Source organism: Gilbertella persicaria, assembly GCF_025201335.1.
Source record: "Gilbertella persicaria strain CBS 190.32 chromosome Unknown B0P05scaffold_14, whole genome shotgun sequence".
In the NCBI taxonomy this organism is placed as follows: domain Eukaryota; kingdom Fungi; phylum Mucoromycota; class Mucoromycetes; order Mucorales; family Choanephoraceae; genus Gilbertella; species Gilbertella persicaria.
Window position 1 is genome coordinate 26913 of NW_026251975.1, and position 18602 is coordinate 45514.

Here is an 18602-nt window from a genome sequence, read left to right on the forward strand (position 1 = left end):
GCGTTTATTCTTATCAGATGTCATAGCTTCATGTCATGTCACTAAGTTTTTTTTTTTTTTTTTTTTTTTTTTTTTTTTTTTTTATCAACAAGCAACTGTTTGTGGTTTATTTTTTTAAAAAAATTTCACAAGTGAATTCCCCGATATGTCTCCTTGCTTTACTAACAAAAGTTGTCAATGTAATGATTGTGAATCACTCAAAAGTAAGTAGCCAATAGGAATTTCTGTTCTCCTTATTTTTTTTCTTCGTTGCATAGACTACTTGTTTTCAAGATATCTATAAAATCATGAGTAAAGGGAACACTATATGTGGTTTAAAGAAATGCTTTATAAGTTTGCTTTCAGACTTGTTCTTGACAAGTACAAAACTATTTTTTTTTATAAATAATTGAAATGATGTTTTTCTATGCATTTGAAATATCAAGTAAGCTATACTTGTTTTTATGTTCTTCTCTATCAAAAAGCTATTTATGTTTCACTGCTCTAATCTTGTACATGTCTATCAATATTTCATTGTTGACAACATAATGATGCTATAAAACGAGGCCCATGTTAAGACAAATAGACTGTTCATTATGGTCTATCCTTTGCTTGCCTTTGTATTCTATCTTGCTTGGGCCCAAGCAAGACCGACCAATTTTACACTTCATATCAAATCAGCTCTTATTAACCCAGACTGCTTTAATCAGTCTTATGCTGTCCTGATTGTCAATGATCAATTCCCTGCCCCTGCCTTACATATGGTCAAGAACGACATCGTTCATTTAACTGTCAGGAACGATGTGGACAACAACGTTACAACCAGTATTCATCTACACGGTATTCGACAACTTGAAAGTAACTGGGCAGATGGTGTGGCTGGTATTACTCAATTGGCTATTCTTCCTGGCCAAGAATTCACAAAAGCCTTTCAGGTAGTTGATCAGTCAGGTACATTCTATTATCATGCTCATGTAGGCACTCAAGATGATACTGTCCAAGGTCCTTTGATTGTCTATGAATCTGAAGAAGCACTAAAGCAACATGTCTCGGATGGCCCTTATCCCTATGACGGTGAGCATATCCTGAAATGGAGTGAATGGTGGCATCAATCCATGTATGATAGAGAAGACTACTATATGAGTCCCACATTTACAGCAGACGGTGGCCCTGATAGTATCCTGTTAAATGGTCAAGGTGTTTATCCAGGCAATCTCTCAGAGAACTGTAGAGGCTTTGCTTACTTTGATGTTGAACCCAACAAGGTCTATCGTCTTCGTCATATTGGTGCCTTGACATTTAGATTACTTGATATCACTATTGCTGGTCATGACATGGAGCTTATAGAAGTCGATAATGAGTATACAGAACCTTATCCTATTAAGTCACTTGAAATCACTGCTGGTCAGCGTATGTCTACCTTGATTCGAACAGGAAATTATAGTGCTGGCTCTCTTTTCCCTATTCTTTCTCAATATAAATATCGTTTTGATCCGCTGAATCCTGGTTACACTCAATCTGGCTATGGCTACCTTCGCTATGTGGATCCTAAAGACAAAAAAGATATTTGTATCATGGATAGACCTGAACCTTTAATGCCCTACAATGCTACAGATGTTATCCCTGGTTGGGTTTTGCCTCAAGTAAAGCCTTTTGTTTCCGGAGATGCCAAGATTCTAAACGCAACAGCAGACTATACTATTCAGCTGAATATGCAACAAGTCTTGTTACCAGACAATACGACTCGATTTATTAATAATGGCCGCCCTTATGTTCATTTCCCTTGGGGAACAGCAAATGCTTCTTTACTTGATATCATAGAAGATGATCCAGAAATAGGTGAATTGGAAGCATTCGATGGCTTCTCTACCAGGCATTACATGTATCCTGTCTTTCAAAACAAGGTTGTTGATTTTGTCTTTCAAAACCATTATTCACCTCCACCTGCTCCACCTGGGCTTTGTATCCTTCATCCTTGGCATATCCATGGCTTTTCTCATTATTTATTGGCTGAAGGTGCTGGCGACTATAATCACGAGACTGATAAAGATCTAGTTACATTTGAAGCACCTTTGCTTAAAGATGTCAGTCTTGTTTATCCCCGTGCCCTTAATGGTTCCACAGGGTGTGGATGGACAAGAGTCCGTATTTTTACAGTAAGTAAGAAATTCGTTCAATGGAAATCATAACCATGCTTAGGATAATCCTGGTGTCTGGGCTGTTCATTGCCATATCACTGCACATATGCTTCAAGGCAAAATGACAGTTTTACGAGTTCATAAGTGACTTGATTATTTTTTTTTATAATTTCTTTTTCTTTTTCTCTTTTATATCATGTCTCAAGTCTTACCTATTGATAAAAAACAACTTCGAGCTTGTTTATTATGTTCTTTAATAAAGGTATACTTGGTAAAATTTAGAATACAAGTTGCTTATTTACAAGTCAACTGCTTAGAATGCTTCTCAGTTTCGAGCTAATGGTTGTGAAAATTGTGAAGACATCTTGCAAATGAGAGGCAGTATGGATCGTGTCTCTGAATGTACAAGTGGGAAATTCGAAGGGTATAGATGAGCAAATAATAACTGTATCTTATGTTTTGTATAGTGTGATAGCTTTAATGCACCCAAGAGATAGTTGGGTAGCAAGGTGGCAACGCATTGATAAATTTCAAAAAGGCGTATATGCTATTGTAGTGTATGGCAGAGTACCAGAAGATGTGGAAGACGAATTAGATCGACGCGGAATTACATATAGACCAAGAGATGGCAGTGTAAAAGATTAAGCGCGTTTTATATAGTTTATTATAAAGAAAAAGAAAAAAGAGACTTTAACATCCTACACTTTCTGTTGAATCATTAGGATGTTGCCAATTCATTAGAGAGTTTTGTTGCTGCTGCTGTTTGTCATGAAATGAGTTATTGGTATCTGTATTATTATCACGAATAAGATCGACAAGCGTAAATTGTTCTTGATGTATAAAGGATTCTATTGGACTGCTATTATTGCCATATCTAGATTCACGTCTTTCATGCGTCTTTTTATGCTGTGCTAAATTGTCTGATCGACTAAAAGCCTTTAAGCAACCTGGAAAATTGCATTTAAAAGGCTGTTCTTGAGTATGAATGCGTGTATGTCTTTTGAGATGTTCTAAACGACGAAACCTTTTATCACAATTAGGATGTGTACAAGCATGAGGCTTTTTGTCTTCTTCAACCTTTATCTTACTAGAGGGTGTTGGGCTATAATTAGAATCTTGCGGATATTGGTTGATAAATGAGTCCTGTTCCTTGGGTAATAGTGCATAAGAACTAGAGTAATAAAACTCCTTTTCTTCTTTCATGATAAATGAGGAACTCGTAGGAGTAGCTGCTGAAGAAGAAGTAGAAGTAGAGGAAGACGCATGAGGATCTTGTTGCTGTTGTTGTTGTTTTTGTCGAGCGAATGCTTTCTTTTCATGGGTGCGATAATGTGCATGAAAATTATCGGATCGACTGAATCGCTTACCGCATCCTGGATGGGGACATACATGAGGTCTTTCCCCGGTATGGACTAGCATATGACGCTTCAAGTGTTCAAATCGTTTAAAGCTCCATGAACATTCAGGAAAAGTACATGCATGTTTATTTTGTTTGGTAGGTTGCTTTCTGCTGCCAGAAGAAGCGGATTTGGTTCTGTTGTTTATCAATACAGAAGAGCGTTGTGTATTATTAGGCATTTGAGAAGTAGGAATAGGGCTTTGAAGGTTATAAGGTGGGTACATAGAGTGTTGATTTATCCAAGGATCAATTGGATAGGATGGACGATGATAATGATGATAACTTAAATCAGTAGAATGTCTTTTGTCATAAGGATGGTGTTGAGAAAGAGCAGGCGTAAGGGGCGGTGAAAGAACATGATTTTCATGATGAGGAGGACAAAGAGAGGTTCTTCTTGAAACAGGATCAATGCAATAGTTGTTTGTATTTGAATTCATTGTTGAAAGGAAAGAAGGAAAGAAAGAAAGCAAAAAGAGATACAAAAAAAAAAGAGAGAAATCTGTTGTTCTTTAAGGGCTTTTTATGTAATCAACTAGGGCGATCGATATTGGGCTTACGCCTATATATAGTCATATTACTTTTCTTTTTCTGCATGGGATCAATTCTAAACAAATCTTATAAAGAAGTGGGCGTATACACTATTATTTTTTTTTCTTTCTTTTTTTCTTTATTCAATTTCTTTTTTTTCTTGCTCCTAAAATTCACTCCTTATTTTGTTCTTGTTTATATGCAGTTGATTGCATATTCGTCATTTTTAGTCACGTTGTTCTCTATTTCTTAAATACAAGATGTGTGTATATCATTCCAACATGATAGTTTATTTTTAGTCATTAGCTTAAGAGATATTAAAAAAAATAAAGTAGAATGAGTAGTAATAGTCGTTGATTGACACTTTTTGTCTCTCTCCTTTCTTCTCCTCTTGTTTACCTTTCTCTCCTCTCTTTATTATTTCTTCTCCTTTTTTTTTTTTCTGTCTAAATGGTTACTCCTAGCAAGCATACTTAGACATGTACGTGATACAATAGTTACACAGTGAGTTTTTGGCGGTCACAATGAAATGATCTGTAAGCATATTAATCAGCAAGTGTTGAGTCTCTTCTGTTTCTTTTTTTTTTGTTTGTTTATCTTTTTTCATGTATCCTCCTCAAGCGTCTTCTCAAGAACTCGAACATACGGTTGCTCAAGCGATTGATTGGGCTTTGGCTCACGGTCTTGTTGTACGACCCCCTTTAGAGAAACAAGCCATATTCACAAACAACGCGGCTGTCACTCATGCCCCTTTTTCCCTTTATCCTACCCCTTTTCCCCGTAAAGAATATGAAAAAGCTAAAACATTGCAGCAACCATGGAACACATTGATTCATAAAATGAGTCGAGATGAAGATTTGATTTCTGAGACCATGGAAACGTAAATGCTCTATAGGATGATGACCAAAACACTTACTTTTTTTTCATGTATAGCTTATCTAAATTAGATGATTTTATGAACCAACTCTATGAGATCTATTTGACTGTAAAGAATGAAGGCATTGTACAGGTATAAAGAGAGAGAGAAAAAAGGGGGGCCACTGACAGGAAAGGGAGTAACATCGCTAGTAGACCGCAAGCCTAGGTATTCATCGAAATGATTACCTCTTACATGCTGAAGTAGGTGCAGATGCAGCATCTGCTAAAATACAACAAGTTGAATTCAATACGATTTCTTCTAGTTTTATGAGTCTTAGTCACAGAACAACTGAACTTCATCGGTAAATCTGTCAAATGTTCCCCCCCCTCTTTTTTTTAATTGATTCTGTTACGATAGTTATCTCTTATCTGCCTTGAAAGGATATGCAGGAGACCAGATTCAAATGAACCAATTGCCTGAAAACAAAGCCATTGATTCCATTGCTCGTGGTTTAGCTGATGCATGGAAGCACTATGGCAACCCTGAGTGAGTCTCTTTTTTTTTTATGTTTGTATATATGTTGATTGATTTTATCTTATCTAGTGCTCGTGTGGCAATGATCATTCAGCCTGGTGAACGCAATGCATTTGATCAGCGTTGGATCGAATATGCATTGCTTGAAAAGTACGTATCATTGATGCATCTATCTTTTACTTATACTTTGGATAGTCATGGTGTACCACTTGTCAGACTTTCATTAGAAGACATTGCAACAAGAGCAAAGCTTGATACCAACACAAAAGCCTTGCTCATGTAAGCCACTTTATCAAGTCGATATGAACAATGACTCATGTGTATTATAGTGATGGTTATGAAATTGCTGTCTCTTATTTCCGTGCTGGTTATGGTCCAGAAGACTATCCTACACAAAAAGAATGGGATGCTCGACGTGTCATCGAGCGCTCTTTGTCTATCAAGTGTCCTACAGTCGCATACCAACTTGTAGGATCTAAAAAGGTGCAACAAGTATTGGCTGAACCCGGACGTTTGGAACGTTATGTGGATAAGGAGACAGCAGACGCCATGCGTGAATCATTTGCTGGTCTTTATCCATTGGACAATAGTCCTGAAGGATTGGCAGCCTACAAAAAGGCATTGGCAGAACCTGAGCATTTGGTCATGAAGCCTCAAAGAGAAGGAGGAGGGCACAATATTTATGGTCAAGACATTCTTGCTGAATTGAAAAAGTTGACACCAGAAGAAAGAAATGCTTATATCCTAATGGACCTGATCCGTAGTCCTCCTTTGGATAACTATATGATTCGTGAAGGCCAAGTAATTGCAGGCCAAGTCGTGAGTGAACTTGGTATTTATGGCATTTATATTGGGTAAGTTTGTGTCAGTATACGCACGCACATACATCCATGCTCACTTATTTTTCTTCTACAACTAGTGATCAAGACAAAGAGATTGTTAATTATACAGGTGGCCATTTGTTAAGAACAAAGGCTACTACTACACTTGAAGGAGGTGTAGCTGCTGGTTTTGCTGTGATTGATAGTCCTCTGCTTGTTTAGATCGTATGGATAAATAAATAAAAAAGAATGTCTAAAGAATGGACTATGTTTATTTAAAGAAAGTCGCCTAAAGCAATACCCATTGTGCAACTATTGCCATATGTCTGTTGGAAGCTGATACCTCTTCCACCATAAGTTCCAAGGACAGTGACAGAGACAGGGTCGTATTGCAAGGTACAGGCTACACCAGCTGTAGGAGGGATTTGTGTGATATTTCCATTCACAGCAGCTAATTGAGCACATGCTGCTGAGGGTTAGGATGGCTACCGCCTGTAGGATCACACGTTAAGGTGAGGAAATTGGATCTTCCGGTGCTTTCTGTTTTGACTAGAATAAGCAAGAGGGAAGGTGCTGCTTGAGCAAATGACAAGGAGACAAAAAGAGCAAAGGCAATGATATAAAGCTTGAAAAAGAGAACATGGCAATTAAGGAGTAAAAAAAAAAAGAAGAAGAAAAAGAAAAAGACACTGCTTAAATAGATATATCCTTTTGTTCTGTATCTACATATTCTATGTACCGTAAATTTGATTTCGTCTTCTTATTTCTATTCTTTTAAGAATATCAAGCTTTTTTTTCTGTATATCAAGACATAATATTGTAATTTGTTCCTGCAGTTTAATCTTAACCTTCTTGAACAATTCATTCTCTATGCATGTTGGTATTCTGTACAAAAAGTCCGAGGACTGAGAATGTGTTGTGTTGTATCTCATAAGTCCCCTCCCTCCTTTTGTTTAGTAGTAAATATCGCTTTTGTAGATCCCTTTTTTCTTTTGTCAAACCATACTATGTTAAAATAGGCTTATATGACATACTTTCTTTAAAAAGAAGGTTGACGATTATCTGATGACAAACAAATAAACAAAGATAGACACAGAAAAATTGCATGTTTTTCATCCTTGAATAAGTTTCCCAAAGCATAAAAGACGAGCACTATAAACTATGCAGAATAAAAGCTTAGTTTTTTTTAAAATAGAACTAGTATTTGGAGTGGCCACCTTCTGCGTCAATCACCGCTTGGCACCGGCTTTTCATGCTTCCAACCAAGCGTGCAGCATATTCTTGGCCGAGGCTCTCCCACTCTTGTCGAATTATCGACTTGAAGTTTTCAATATTGTGAACATCGGACCTCCCCGTTGTCCACAAGCTTATCAAGAGCATTCCAAATATGCTCGATGAGGTTCAGATGAGGGCTTCAAAGCACTTGTTCTGATGAGTGTTTTTCCATCAAAGAGTATAGGTGCCCGTGTGGCAAGTGGCACTATCTTCTTGCAAGGTGAAGTCCTTGTCTTGAGTGTTGGTGAGCTCCTTTAACTAAGGATGGAATATCTGAGCCAAAATATTGGCATATACATCCTTGTTAAAGGAGTCCTCTTCAACAACAGCCAGAGGCCCGAAACCCCCAGCCTATTTTATTGTTGAGACAGTATGAGCCTCCTCGTATCGCTCACTAATCTTTTGAAGCACTTTTCTGTCTGAAATGCTTGAAAGACCAAACTTTTTTTTGTAAGGGAGACTTGCTCCAATTTTTTTTCAAGTCCTTTAGACGTCAAAAGAGTGGAAGAAAAGACTGTGGTATTATAAGAACCAGACTAAGGAAAGGGAAATGAGCCTGTGGTAGAAGAAATTGAGAAAAGAATAAGAGTTTAAGAGAGCTTGATAGATACTTGAAATGGAGAGAACATCATGAGTAGTGAGAGAGGCACTGGAAAGGAAAGCGGAGGAGAGAATTTACGGTTCATAATCAAGGCAGGATTCATCATGCAGCTTATTTGCTAAGCGGAAAACCGTCTTGGTTATAGTTTTGGAGAGGAATGGGTTTTCAGAAAAAACAGATTGCCAGTGAGCTTGCCAGAGGGCTAGAGCAGTGCATGCAAAGATTTGGAAGGTACTTAAGGAAGGAAAATGGAGGAGAGAAATACGAGGGATAACAACCCGAAGGAGGAGGACTTGACGTAGGAGATTGACTGAAGGTGCACGGATGTTGGGATTGATGTACTTGGAGAAGCAATGAGACCAAACAGCATACTTGGTAGGGCAGAGGAAATAAAAGTGATCAAGGGTATCAATGGAAGTAATGAGATTTGAAGGACAGTGGATACAAAAGTTATTAGGAACTGTATGGGGCATAAGACGATGTAGGTGAAAACGGTTGTTGACTTTGTTGTGAAGCATCCTGTAAAGGACATTGCGAGCAGGGAGAGGGATCTTGAGAGACCAAAAGCGTTTCCAGTTAGGCGATAGGCGGAAAGACCAAACTTTGATTCATATGAACAGATGATATTATGCCACTAACCATCTATCCAGTTGATCTTACTGCTGACACAGCGACGTCTTTTCTTTCTCTTCTGTTCAGAGAGACGAGGCTTCTTTGCTGCTACAAACGATAGGAACCTCAATCGATGAATAGCTAAGACTACAGTGTCCTTATGAACATGGATACTCATTGCTGCAAGTTCTTTTTTTGATTTGTTGTAGGAAGCAAAAGGGATTTTTCCAAATGATACGACCAAGGTGCCTCTCATTCCTCTCATTAATCTTGTAGGTCTTCATGGTTGGTTTAGCAGGAAGAGGACTGCCAGTCTGCTTAATTCTTTCAATTATGTTTTCGACAGTCGATAAAGGCCGTTCGACCTGTCTTGCTCTTTTTTTAGTCCTTATTAAACCAGTAAACACCACAAAGTTACTTTTCGTACCCATGAAAAATGTTGCTATTGGTTTTTTGAGCAGACAAGTATAGACTAACGGGATGGGAGGAAAGAACAAACGATGTCTTTACGCAATCCCATAAAACACGATCAAAATTGAAAGTTAAATTTGTGTGACTATAGTAAACGAAACTTTGGAAGCGGTGCTCGAAAGAAAGAAAGGGCAAAGCCATCAGCCTCACTTGATATACATACAACAATAACTGTAATAAACTCTTCTTTTTCTTCTTTAGTGTATAAAGCTTTACGTAGTCTATACACCGTGTATTGGCTATCTCTTATTCTTTTTTTTAAAAAAAAAAGATGCATCTGAATCTCAAATTGTAGTTGTATGTGAAACCCAAATGTACGCAAAAGCAACTTGCACTCGAATGTTGTCCTGAAGTCACGCGTAAAAAAAAAAGAAGAGGCGCTTAACTGCTCTCATTTCTTTTCTCTCTTTTTCTTTTTCTTCTTTATAAATTTATATAAAAAAAATGGTAAGTAAAATATAGACGTATAAGGTACGAAACAAATTGCTCAAGTCTTTTTTACTTTAGGCTGATCAACTTACTGAAGAACAAATCGCTGAATTCCGTGAAGCTTTTAAGTAAGTTGTTTCTTATATACAGATGAGGTTAACACCATCTAGTCTCTTTGATAAAGATGGTGATGGTTCTATCACTACCAAGGAACTCGGTACTGTTATGCGTTCCTTGAATTTGAACCCCACCGAAGCTGAACTCCAAGACATGGTAAATAAAAATATAAAAAGGGTAAAATAAGTGTGTATAACCATGTTTTTTTTGTTTAGATCAATGAAGTCGATAGTGACGGTAATGGTCACATTGACTTTGCCGAATTCTTGTCCATGTTGGCTAGGTAAGTTATAAATATGCAGATATATATATATATATATATATATGTTCTGTAGACTAAACACTATGATAGAAAGATGAAGGACACTGATTCTCAAGAAGAGATCGAAGAAGCCTTCAAGGTTTTTGATAAAGACGGTAATGGTTATATTTCTGCTGCTGAATTGCGTCATGTCATGACTTCTCTTGGTGAAAAGTTGACCGAGGAAGAAGTTGATGAAATGATTCGTGAAGCTGATGTTGATGGAGATGGTCAAATTAATTATCAAGAATTTGTCAAGATGATGGTAAGTATATGTATTTTACAGACTCATTTTAACTCTTATGTAGATGTCCAAATAAATGAATACATAAATAAAATGTTTGTTTAATAAAGAGATTTTATCGAGTAGAAACACTATATGTCTTGACATAATCAAGACGGAATTTGTTGTCTTCAAGGACAGGGCCTAAAATAAAATTTAAGTACGTGTATGTCATTCTTGTGTAAAAATAACTTACGGTTAAGAGGAGTCCAAACAGGATCTTCTTTAAACAATCTCATGGCCTTAATATAGTTGTTTTCGTCTGTAGTAAAACGATGGTAAATACCAGCAGGCTAAAAAGTAATAATAAGTATCTTGCTCGTATTCATAAGATAAAATAAAAAATTACCAAAATAATCATATCTCCTCTTTCCATAAAAATTCTAACCCAAACATCATCTTGATCACGCACATCAAAATAGCCAGAGCCATCTAGAATATAACGAATTTCTTCATCTTCATGAAGATGTCTAAAGCCATAAATACACACACACACACACACACACACACACACACACACACACTACTTACTCGTCAAAGAAAGACTTGACTTTATCTTCATAAATAGGACCCATAGCATCAGGGGATACAACAATCTACTACTTAATATCCTTTTTTTTTAGTATATAATTTACTTACTGTGTCTCTATTCTTGTAGTGTCTTTCTTTAGCAATTTCATCAATCTTATCAATGGCATTTTCACCATCAATTCTCCAATATTTTACACCGACTTTTTCGAGATCCTCTACAGTTTTTGAGATGCCCAAATCATGAGGGGCACGTTGATCAGCGGGATCTTGGTTATCGTAAACATAAGCTCTCATTGTGTAGTGTAAGACTAAGAAAAAAAAAACGAGAGGGGAAATAAAAAGATTTTTTTTTTTTAAATTGTACACTTTTTTTTTTTTGAAAGATAGGATTTTTATTACGACAGGTATTGATTTGTAGAATGCTTAATAAAATTCTGCAAGTATTCAATAGAAACTGCTTCAATGATTTTTGAGCTGAGTGTTTTAACATCATTAAATTTAATACGCTTGACTTTGCTTTTCAAGATTGCTCAACAGAGTTGAGCTTAGATGAATACTGAGGAAGATATACCTTTTTAGTTATGATTAGGCTTATCGTGTCTGGTAATGTCAATTGGATCGTTGTCCATAACAATGTCAGTGTCCTGCAATAATAGGACAAACATACATCTATACATTTTATATTTTTTTAGCCACAGTTATATGAGCCATCCGGTAGTCTGCGAAGCTCACGTTGAACATGTCCGATAGGAGATGGTCCCTAAGGGAAAAAAAGGAGGGGGGGACCTGTGAATGTTTACCAAGTACAGTCGCTTGACTGCATGATAATTATCGTAGAGGAGCTTCAGCCTAAAGGAGAGAAGGCCACCCAGCATAACACTTACACTGATGAGGATACAAGAAGGTATTTTTGTTTACTTTCTTTTTTCGGGTAAAGTTGTACTTTATTCAGTCTTAATGTACACCAAACGGAAAAATTATTCGCGCATTTCTGAAAAAAAGATGTGCGTACTTTTAAAAAAATAAATCGCACAGAAAAAAAAGAAAATTTAGCGTAGTATTTGAAAAAAAATTAGCATGCTTGTGTATGCGCAAAATGCGTGAGTTTATTAAATAGGTCTGCGTTGAAGGCAATCTTCAAATTTGGCAGCAGAGCATCTACAGAAGCCTTTAAGATCACTGTACAAAATTCTATTGCAAGCATCTGCAATTCTCGAAGTCAATGTCTCCTCTTCCAAAAGCTGTTCCCTCTTGAGTTTACTTTTGCAAACCGACCAGAATTGCTCAATGGGATTAAGCTCAGGCGAGTAAGGGGGGAGGTACACGCACTTATAGCCTCGGCCCTCAATGAGATTCTGAATATCTTGATGCTTATGAATAGGAGCATTGTCCATGATCAAATAATGGCCACGGAATTCCTCATGACGATCCATGACATCCAAAACACTACTGATGAAATTGAAGTAATGTCCAGTAACTGTACCATTGTTACTGGCCACTTTTGCATTCAAACCTCCTGCTGCTTTTCTTTTCTTTGATGAGGGTAATGCTCTTGGTCTTCTTACACTAATGTTAACAACACCAAAAGGCGAGATGGCACCCAAAATGGTAGTAGTTTTTGCTCTTGTTTTGGGCACTTTCACGCTCGCACGCTCGCCTTCTTTGGACCAAGAGAAATTTCTCTTAAGGTTGATATGGAAAGCAGCTTCGTCAATGAACACACAGTTGCTAGTGAAGTCCATATCTGTTTTCATCCATCTCTTCACCCACTGATAGCGCTCTTCGATTTTTTCAGGGCTGTTTCTCTCGAAAGCTTGGAAACGAGCCTGCTTGAAGGTAATCTTACACTTATCCTTGACAAACTTGTTGAAACCGCTTTTGCTGATATCGAGTTTGCCAAATTTTTCTGTCAATACGTCAAGCATGTCGTCCAATGTAACGGAATTTGTGTTCTCGTCTGCCCATTCGATCATGAAATCTCTGTGCTCATCAGTTAAAATGGGCGGTCTGCCTACAGGTCTTCCACTGCCTGTAGCCCTTTGGATATACTCCTGAGGATCTTTGTTGTTCTTGGCTACCCAGCCTTGTGCTGTTCGAACATTAATGTTGAGGGCCAAGGCAGCAGCACGAACACTCATCCCTTTTTCTTCGACAAGAAAAAAAAATTTTCTTTTTCAGCATCCTTGTAGTGCTTATATGCTTTTGTTCAGCTCTGCAGGTAACTCAGCTTTCTTTTCGATCCCTTTCTCGAGAGGCTTTAAATCTGTGTATCTATCGTAGTCTGTTACGCTTTCGACTGGATACATCTCGTTGTCAATTTCCATTTCAAACTCTACAACTTCGTTTCCTTCAATGTCATGTTGGTTTCCTAACCCGTCTTCAAAAATAATGTTATTCATTTTCGTAATAAAATGTTGAAAAAAAGAGCTGGAAAACTACGCCATTTTTTTTCTGTTGAATATGCTAATTTTTTTTCAAATACTACGCTAAATTTTCTTTTTTTTCTGTGCGATTTATTTTTTTAAAAGTACGCACATCTTTTTTTCAGAAATGCGCGAATAATTTTTCCGTTTGGTGTACACGTATACCTTTTGTCTTTATTTGGCAAGCATGGATAAATAGGATTCCGGAAAACATAAGAATTCATCCGACTCGAGTTTTTTTTTTCTTTATGATTCGTCGTTCTTTATCTGTATTTATACCCACTACTGTGTTTCTTTCAATGACACCCAAGGTGTACTCGGAAACTAAGAAACCACATCATGATAACAATAGGTTCAAGAATCCTTGGGCTTCATTTACTCCTTTTGGCTTAGGTTCTGTGGCTAAAATGTTTTATACAATGGACATAAGTGGAACAGAAAAAAGAATTCGTGCTGTAGATTTACCTGAAAAAGTAAGCGTGGATTGGGATTTGCTCAAGAAACAACAACAACAGCAAAAGAATGATATTATCGCTACTTGGTTGGGACAGTAAGCAAATTTATATATATATAAATGTGGTTATTTATGTTACCTAGTGCCTGTATACTTGTACAGATCAAAGGATTCAATATCTTGTTTGATCCCATCTTTTCACAAAGGTAAATATTAGAATAGTGATAATTATGTTATTCATTATAACAAGGTGTGCTCCTGTACAATTTATGGGGCCTAAACGATACACTGAAGCACCGTGTCAATTAGATCAATTGCCCAAGATTGATGCTGTTGTTATTTCTCATAACCAGTAAGGAAAGAATGAATTATAATTTATGGACTGACAATGGAGTGGCTTACTTTAGTTATGACCATATGGATCAAAATACGCTGCATGAAATTGATAAATTATACCCTGATTGTAAATTTTGTGTGCCTTTAGGTAACAAGAAATTATTGGACCTATCAAGTCAAGTAGACAGTCAAGGAAACGATCGTATTATTGAACTGGATTGGTGGGATAGTGTCGTGTTAAAAAAGCAATTGGAAAAAGAACAGGATTCAGAGATCAGATTTACATGTACACCTAGTCAACATCAATCTGGAAGAGGGTTGTTTGACAAAGACAAGTCACTTTGGGCATCTTGGTGTGTAGAAGGATTAAACAAGGATACAACAGTCAGTGGAAAAGTGTTTTTCGCAGGGTAAAAAAAAAAATCAAGAAAGTGATAGCATACTTATTCTGTTAGTGATACGGGTTACCGTTCAATTCCTGCTACTACTAAACCTGAAGAGGAATACAATTACGAATATCTAGATACACTTCCTCATTGTCCTGCTTTCAAAGGTAGTCTTTCGTTTGTTATATCAAGATGATTTATTTGTTTAGAAATTGGAGATAAAATAGGTCCTTTTGATTTGGCATGCATACCCATTGGTGCTTATTCGCCTCGATGGTTTATGTCCGCTGTCCATTGCTCTCCTGAAGACGCTGTGGATCTTCATAAAGATGTCAAGAGCAAACATTCAGTAAGTCTTGATATTCGACAAACAATCTACTAAATTAAATATCAGATTGCTATTCATTGGGGCACTTATGTCCTTACAGACGAAGCAGTACAAGACCCACCAAAGCGTCTAGAATCTGCCTTGATTCAACGTGGACTTGATAAAACGGATTTTAGTGTTCTCCCATTGGGTGGAAGTTTCACTACGACCACGGCATGATTTGTTATTTGATGACACTTGTTCTTTTTTTTTAAAAAAAAAAAATTCCTTTTTATTTCTTATATTTTCCTTTTTGCTTTCTTTATCATGAACGATACACTAGGCAATAAAGAGCAATCTCTTTTTCAATCCGAATCACCTGATCCTAGTCTTATTCAAGCCGCTATACTTCGGCCAGAGTAAGTGGTAAAGAAACAAGAAAAATAAATTGATAAAATAAACAGGCATGATTATAAATCTCAAAATTGGAAAAATGGTCTAGGCATCACGGATGAGATTGCTATCTATCCACCTGATAAGAATTTTGTCAAGGATGAATTCTTTTGGAGGTTTAGTACGAACCTTATGCAAGCCAATTGTAGTTTCTCTGTTTTTCCCGGATATGATTGGTAAACACTCATGATGCATGAATATCGTTTTAACAATAATTAGTACTACGGTTCTTTTGCCTGGTCAACATCAAAAGAAGAAACCTACGCTTTCTTTGTCTCATCTAGGCAATGAATCGTCTACTAAAATTCAACCTTTGTTTCCTTATACTTGGCAAGGTGAATGGTAAGTTGCTGAGAATCAAACAATCAGCCAATAGTTTGATAGGACCACCACATGTAAAGTATCAAGTCCACCTGTCAAAAGCCTGCAATTCATGCTGAAGCGGGAGCTCGGAAAGGCTCAAGTACGTATAGAAAAAATCGATTCTTTTGAAACAGATCTTCAAGGCGATGTTGATTCTGGAAAAAACATGTTGTTTGGTGCGTTTGCACTTGTGTATGTGGTAGAGGGGTTTGTGAGTGTCAAGTTGGATGAAAATCATGCACATCGACAACGATTTGAACTCAAGCATGGTGAAACACTTTTTGTGGAACGCGATGAAGACGCAAGTCCTACCAGTATTTTATTAAACGCAATAGATGAAAATGGCGAGGCTGCTACTCCTGGAACAGGTAAATATAGCATCTATAAGCATACACACACGCTAGATACATAAAATAGAGGCTACTATCATTATGATTCAGGTCGAAGAAGGCAAAACGTTTGGTGGTATCTTACCTAAAAAACAAGCAAAAGCAATCGAATCAGAGCCTGATCATAAAGGTATTGTACCCAGTCAAAGAAGACCTTCTCTTCGTCGTCCCAGTCTACTTGTTCCCATACAGAAGGAACCTATGCTGGCACCCACTGCACAGAATGAAATACAAGACAAGATCAATTTATTGGATATTCATGCTTCTCAAGACACTGAGCATCGTCGACCTACGCATCAAAATAAAAGAAGAGACAGTTTAAATACTGAACTCTTTGATCCTGATGCTATTTATGAACCACCCGCTTTTGCGTTAATGCATGATGATTCAGAAATGCCACCACCTGTCATTCGAGATAAACTAGAAGTGGATGATTTCCCTTTGAATACGATCAGTACAGCCTGGATTAAGATGATGACACAGGGTTTGAGTGAATGGCTTAAACTTCCAGTGATTGTTTGTCGAGGCAAAGAAGACGGGTAAACAAAAAAAAATATAGTGTTTCTTAACTCAAACATACATAGACCTGTTCTTGGTATTACTGCAGCTGTTCATGGAAATGAATTAAATGGCGTACCATGTATTCACAGGTAAATATATGTATATATATATATATATATATTTGATTCATTTACTTAATTTCAAATCTAGAGTGATATCTCAGATTGATGTCAGTAAACTCAAAGGCACAGTTGTAGCCGTACCTTGTGTCAACATTTGGGGCTATCTAAAGTTTCAACGAGAATTTGCAGATGGGCGTGATTTGAATCGTCAATTCCCAGGCAAAGAAGACGGTTATGCCTCTCAGGTTTTTTGTTATCATCTGATGAGCAAAATTATTTCTCAATTCAATTATATGGTTGATTTGCACACTGCTAGTTTTGGTCGAGTTAATTCATACTACGTGAGAGCAGATATGGTAAGTTCACAATCATAAGACAAGGGTGATTCATGATGTCTCAGAATGACGATGTTGGGGGAAGTATGGCTAAATTACAACAACCGCAAATCTTGTTGCATAATTCAGGCCAAGATGGTACATTAAGATCTGCTGCGGCTGCAAGAGGCATTAAAGCCATTACAGTCGAAATTGGTAATCCACAAACCTTTCAAGATCTTTATGTTCAGGTAAAAACGAAACAAGAAGACATAGTATACAGACTAAGCATGATGCATATAGTGGTCATTTATGGGTATTATGCGAATTTTGGACCATTTTGAAATGTACTCGTTAAAAGACGTCAACGTATCAGATGCTTTGCGATTTTCCAAAACGGGCGATGACCACACAGGACCTTCACACACTGTCTTGTGTTCAAGAGGATTTTGGGTAATAGATTAAAATGATGTTGATAATGACTCATATCTTGCCTAGCTTTATACAAAAACTGGAGGAATATTAGAAGTATATCCCAACGTCAATGCGCTAATCAGAAAAGGAGATGTTATTGCACGTATAAAAAACATGTTTGGCAACGTAGTAGAAGAATATTTTGCTCCCTGTACAGGCGTGGTAAATGAACTTGTAAGAGAGTGAAAGATAGCTTAAAACGTTCTTTAGGTTATTGGACATAGTTCTAATCCAGTAGCTATGGCTGGTGATCGTATTGTCCATATGGGCATTATTAAACGAACGGACGAAGTATTAGCTAAAGCAGCAAAAGAAAACTATTAATAAAGTAGCACTCTATCTCTTTCTTGGTACATAGAAGCTATCGCTTTTTGGATTTTCTAAATATTTCAATAAAGATATGAGTGAAGCAGATCTTTGCTAGTTAGAAGATCTCACAAAACCAGTTTTGAGCTCTTTACTTAAAACTTTAGGCGACGTTTATTCTTTTAAGCGTCCTGTTGCGAAATCAGCCGAAAATGAAGAAGACGTACTCTCAATGGAGTAAATACTATATAATAACTATTATGTGCTTTATTCTGCTATTGACTATAAATAAAATTAGCAATTAAGATACGAATGAACCATGTCTTTGTGCCTATTGCTTCAATTGAAGCATCAGGCTATGAGAAAAAGTACATCAACATGAAGTACATATCTGAAACAGCTAATTTGCATTGTAATATGAGCCTGTTCAATCGCTCTTAACTTGGTACAGAAATAAGAATGTTGGTGTTAAATAGAGAAAAAGCAGGTGGTGAATAGTGAAATTTCGAGTACTAGACAGAAGAATCATTGCTGTAAAGAGGAAACATTTAGAATGATATTGTTAGTTTCATTCCAGACGATCAAAACTATATAAAAAGCTTAAAGAAAAGCTCCTTCCACTCCAAAAAGAAAAGAGCGACCATTTTGACATAAATGTATTGATTTTGAAAGGGATTTTTTCACAAAATCATTTGTCTTTGACTCATATACATTTGATAAATGGCAGTTTTTTTGTGTGATATCACCTATGAACCATGGCCAAGCAATGAAATACTCTTTTTTTTTATACTTAAATTGAATATTGGAGTGCTTAGTTCATGTTGTTGCTCTAATTCGTATCCACTAGCTTCTCTTGACTTAAAGACAATCTAGAAATCTCAAAAAATTAACCAATA

At 36.9% G+C, this 18602-nt stretch overlaps 10 protein-coding genes across 10 annotated transcripts; 6 read left to right on the top strand and 4 right to left on the bottom strand.

Annotated features, from left to right (window-relative positions):
* Positions 1–97: 97 nt before the first annotated feature.
* On the top strand, positions 98–2330 carry B0P05DRAFT_536468 (multicopper oxidase-domain-containing protein). The gene is made up of 4 exons (XM_051577583.1): positions 98–203; positions 258–1159; positions 1223–2135; positions 2179–2330. The coding sequence occupies exons 2-4, from the start codon at positions 576–578 to the stop codon at positions 2263–2265; spliced, it is 1584 nt and encodes a 527-aa protein (XP_051436007.1). The 5' UTR covers positions 98–203; positions 258–575; the 3' UTR covers positions 2266–2330.
* Positions 2313–2762, top strand: B0P05DRAFT_507800 (Spt4/RpoE2 zinc finger-domain-containing protein; the record flags this gene model as incomplete). Its single annotated transcript, XM_051575556.1, has 3 exons — positions 2313–2379; positions 2435–2541; positions 2585–2762. Coding segments are annotated over 3 exons (352 nt in total), but the record flags the coding sequence as incomplete, so codon positions are not given.
* On the bottom strand, positions 2762–3989 carry B0P05DRAFT_536470 (uncharacterized protein). The gene has a single exon (XM_051577584.1). The coding sequence runs from the start codon at positions 3951–3953 to the stop codon at positions 2808–2810; it is 1146 nt and encodes a 381-aa protein (XP_051436009.1). The 5' UTR covers positions 3954–3989; the 3' UTR covers positions 2762–2807.
* Positions 3990–4621: 632 nt separating this feature from the next.
* On the top strand, positions 4622–6506 carry B0P05DRAFT_536476 (glutathione synthase). Its single transcript, XM_051577585.1, has 8 exons — positions 4622–4924; positions 4978–5053; positions 5116–5264; positions 5321–5449; positions 5507–5587; positions 5633–5716; positions 5767–6291; positions 6357–6506. The coding sequence occupies exons 1-8, from the start codon at positions 4650–4652 to the stop codon at positions 6478–6480; spliced, it is 1443 nt and encodes a 480-aa protein (XP_051436010.1). The 5' UTR covers positions 4622–4649; the 3' UTR covers positions 6481–6506.
* On the bottom strand, positions 6507–6881 carry B0P05DRAFT_536478 (subtilisin inhibitor; the record flags this gene model as incomplete). Its single annotated transcript, XM_051577586.1, has 2 exons — positions 6507–6724; positions 6809–6881. Coding segments are annotated over 2 exons (264 nt in total), but the record flags the coding sequence as incomplete, so codon positions are not given.
* Positions 6882–8660: 1779 nt separating this feature from the next.
* B0P05DRAFT_536482 (uncharacterized protein) lies at positions 8661–9401 on the bottom strand. Its single transcript, XM_051577587.1, has one exon. It carries the CDS (start codon positions 9175–9177, stop codon positions 8905–8907), a length of 273 nt encoding a protein of 90 aa, XP_051436012.1. The 5' UTR covers positions 9178–9401; the 3' UTR covers positions 8661–8904.
* A 189-nt stretch (positions 9402–9590) lies between these two features.
* On the top strand, positions 9591–10396 carry B0P05DRAFT_536483 (calmodulin). Its single transcript, XM_051577588.1, has 6 exons — positions 9591–9664; positions 9725–9774; positions 9817–9919; positions 9979–10046; positions 10116–10329; positions 10373–10396. Exons 1-6 carry the CDS (start codon positions 9662–9664, stop codon positions 10382–10384), a joined length of 450 nt encoding a protein of 149 aa, XP_051436013.1. The 5' UTR covers positions 9591–9661; the 3' UTR covers positions 10385–10396.
* On the bottom strand, positions 10397–11260 carry B0P05DRAFT_536491 (Acireductone dioxygenase ARD family). Its single transcript, XM_051577589.1, has 5 exons — positions 10987–11260; positions 10879–10943; positions 10697–10817; positions 10544–10640; positions 10397–10491 (listed from the first exon to the last, which is right to left on the bottom strand). Exons 1-5 carry the CDS (start codon positions 11170–11172, stop codon positions 10424–10426), a joined length of 537 nt encoding a protein of 178 aa, XP_051436014.1. The 5' UTR covers positions 11173–11260; the 3' UTR covers positions 10397–10423.
* A 2187-nt stretch (positions 11261–13447) lies between these two features.
* Positions 13448–15129, top strand: B0P05DRAFT_536508 (beta-lactamase superfamily domain-containing protein). The gene is made up of 6 exons (XM_051577590.1): positions 13448–13851; positions 13899–13961; positions 14006–14107; positions 14163–14501; positions 14547–14644; positions 14687–15129. Exons 1-6 carry the CDS (start codon positions 13550–13552, stop codon positions 14857–14859), a joined length of 1077 nt encoding a protein of 358 aa, XP_051436015.1. The 5' UTR covers positions 13448–13549; the 3' UTR covers positions 14860–15129.
* B0P05DRAFT_467894 (uncharacterized protein) lies at positions 15112–17724 on the top strand (the record flags this gene model as incomplete). Its single annotated transcript, XM_051574400.1, has 10 exons — positions 15112–15203; positions 15249–15413; positions 15457–15510; positions 15661–15968; positions 16018–16528; positions 16701–16968; positions 17013–17177; positions 17230–17379; positions 17425–17562; positions 17611–17724. 10 exons carry the CDS (start codon positions 15112–15114, stop codon positions 17722–17724), a joined length of 1965 nt encoding a protein of 654 aa, XP_051436016.1.
* Positions 17725–18602: the final 878 nt, after the last annotated feature.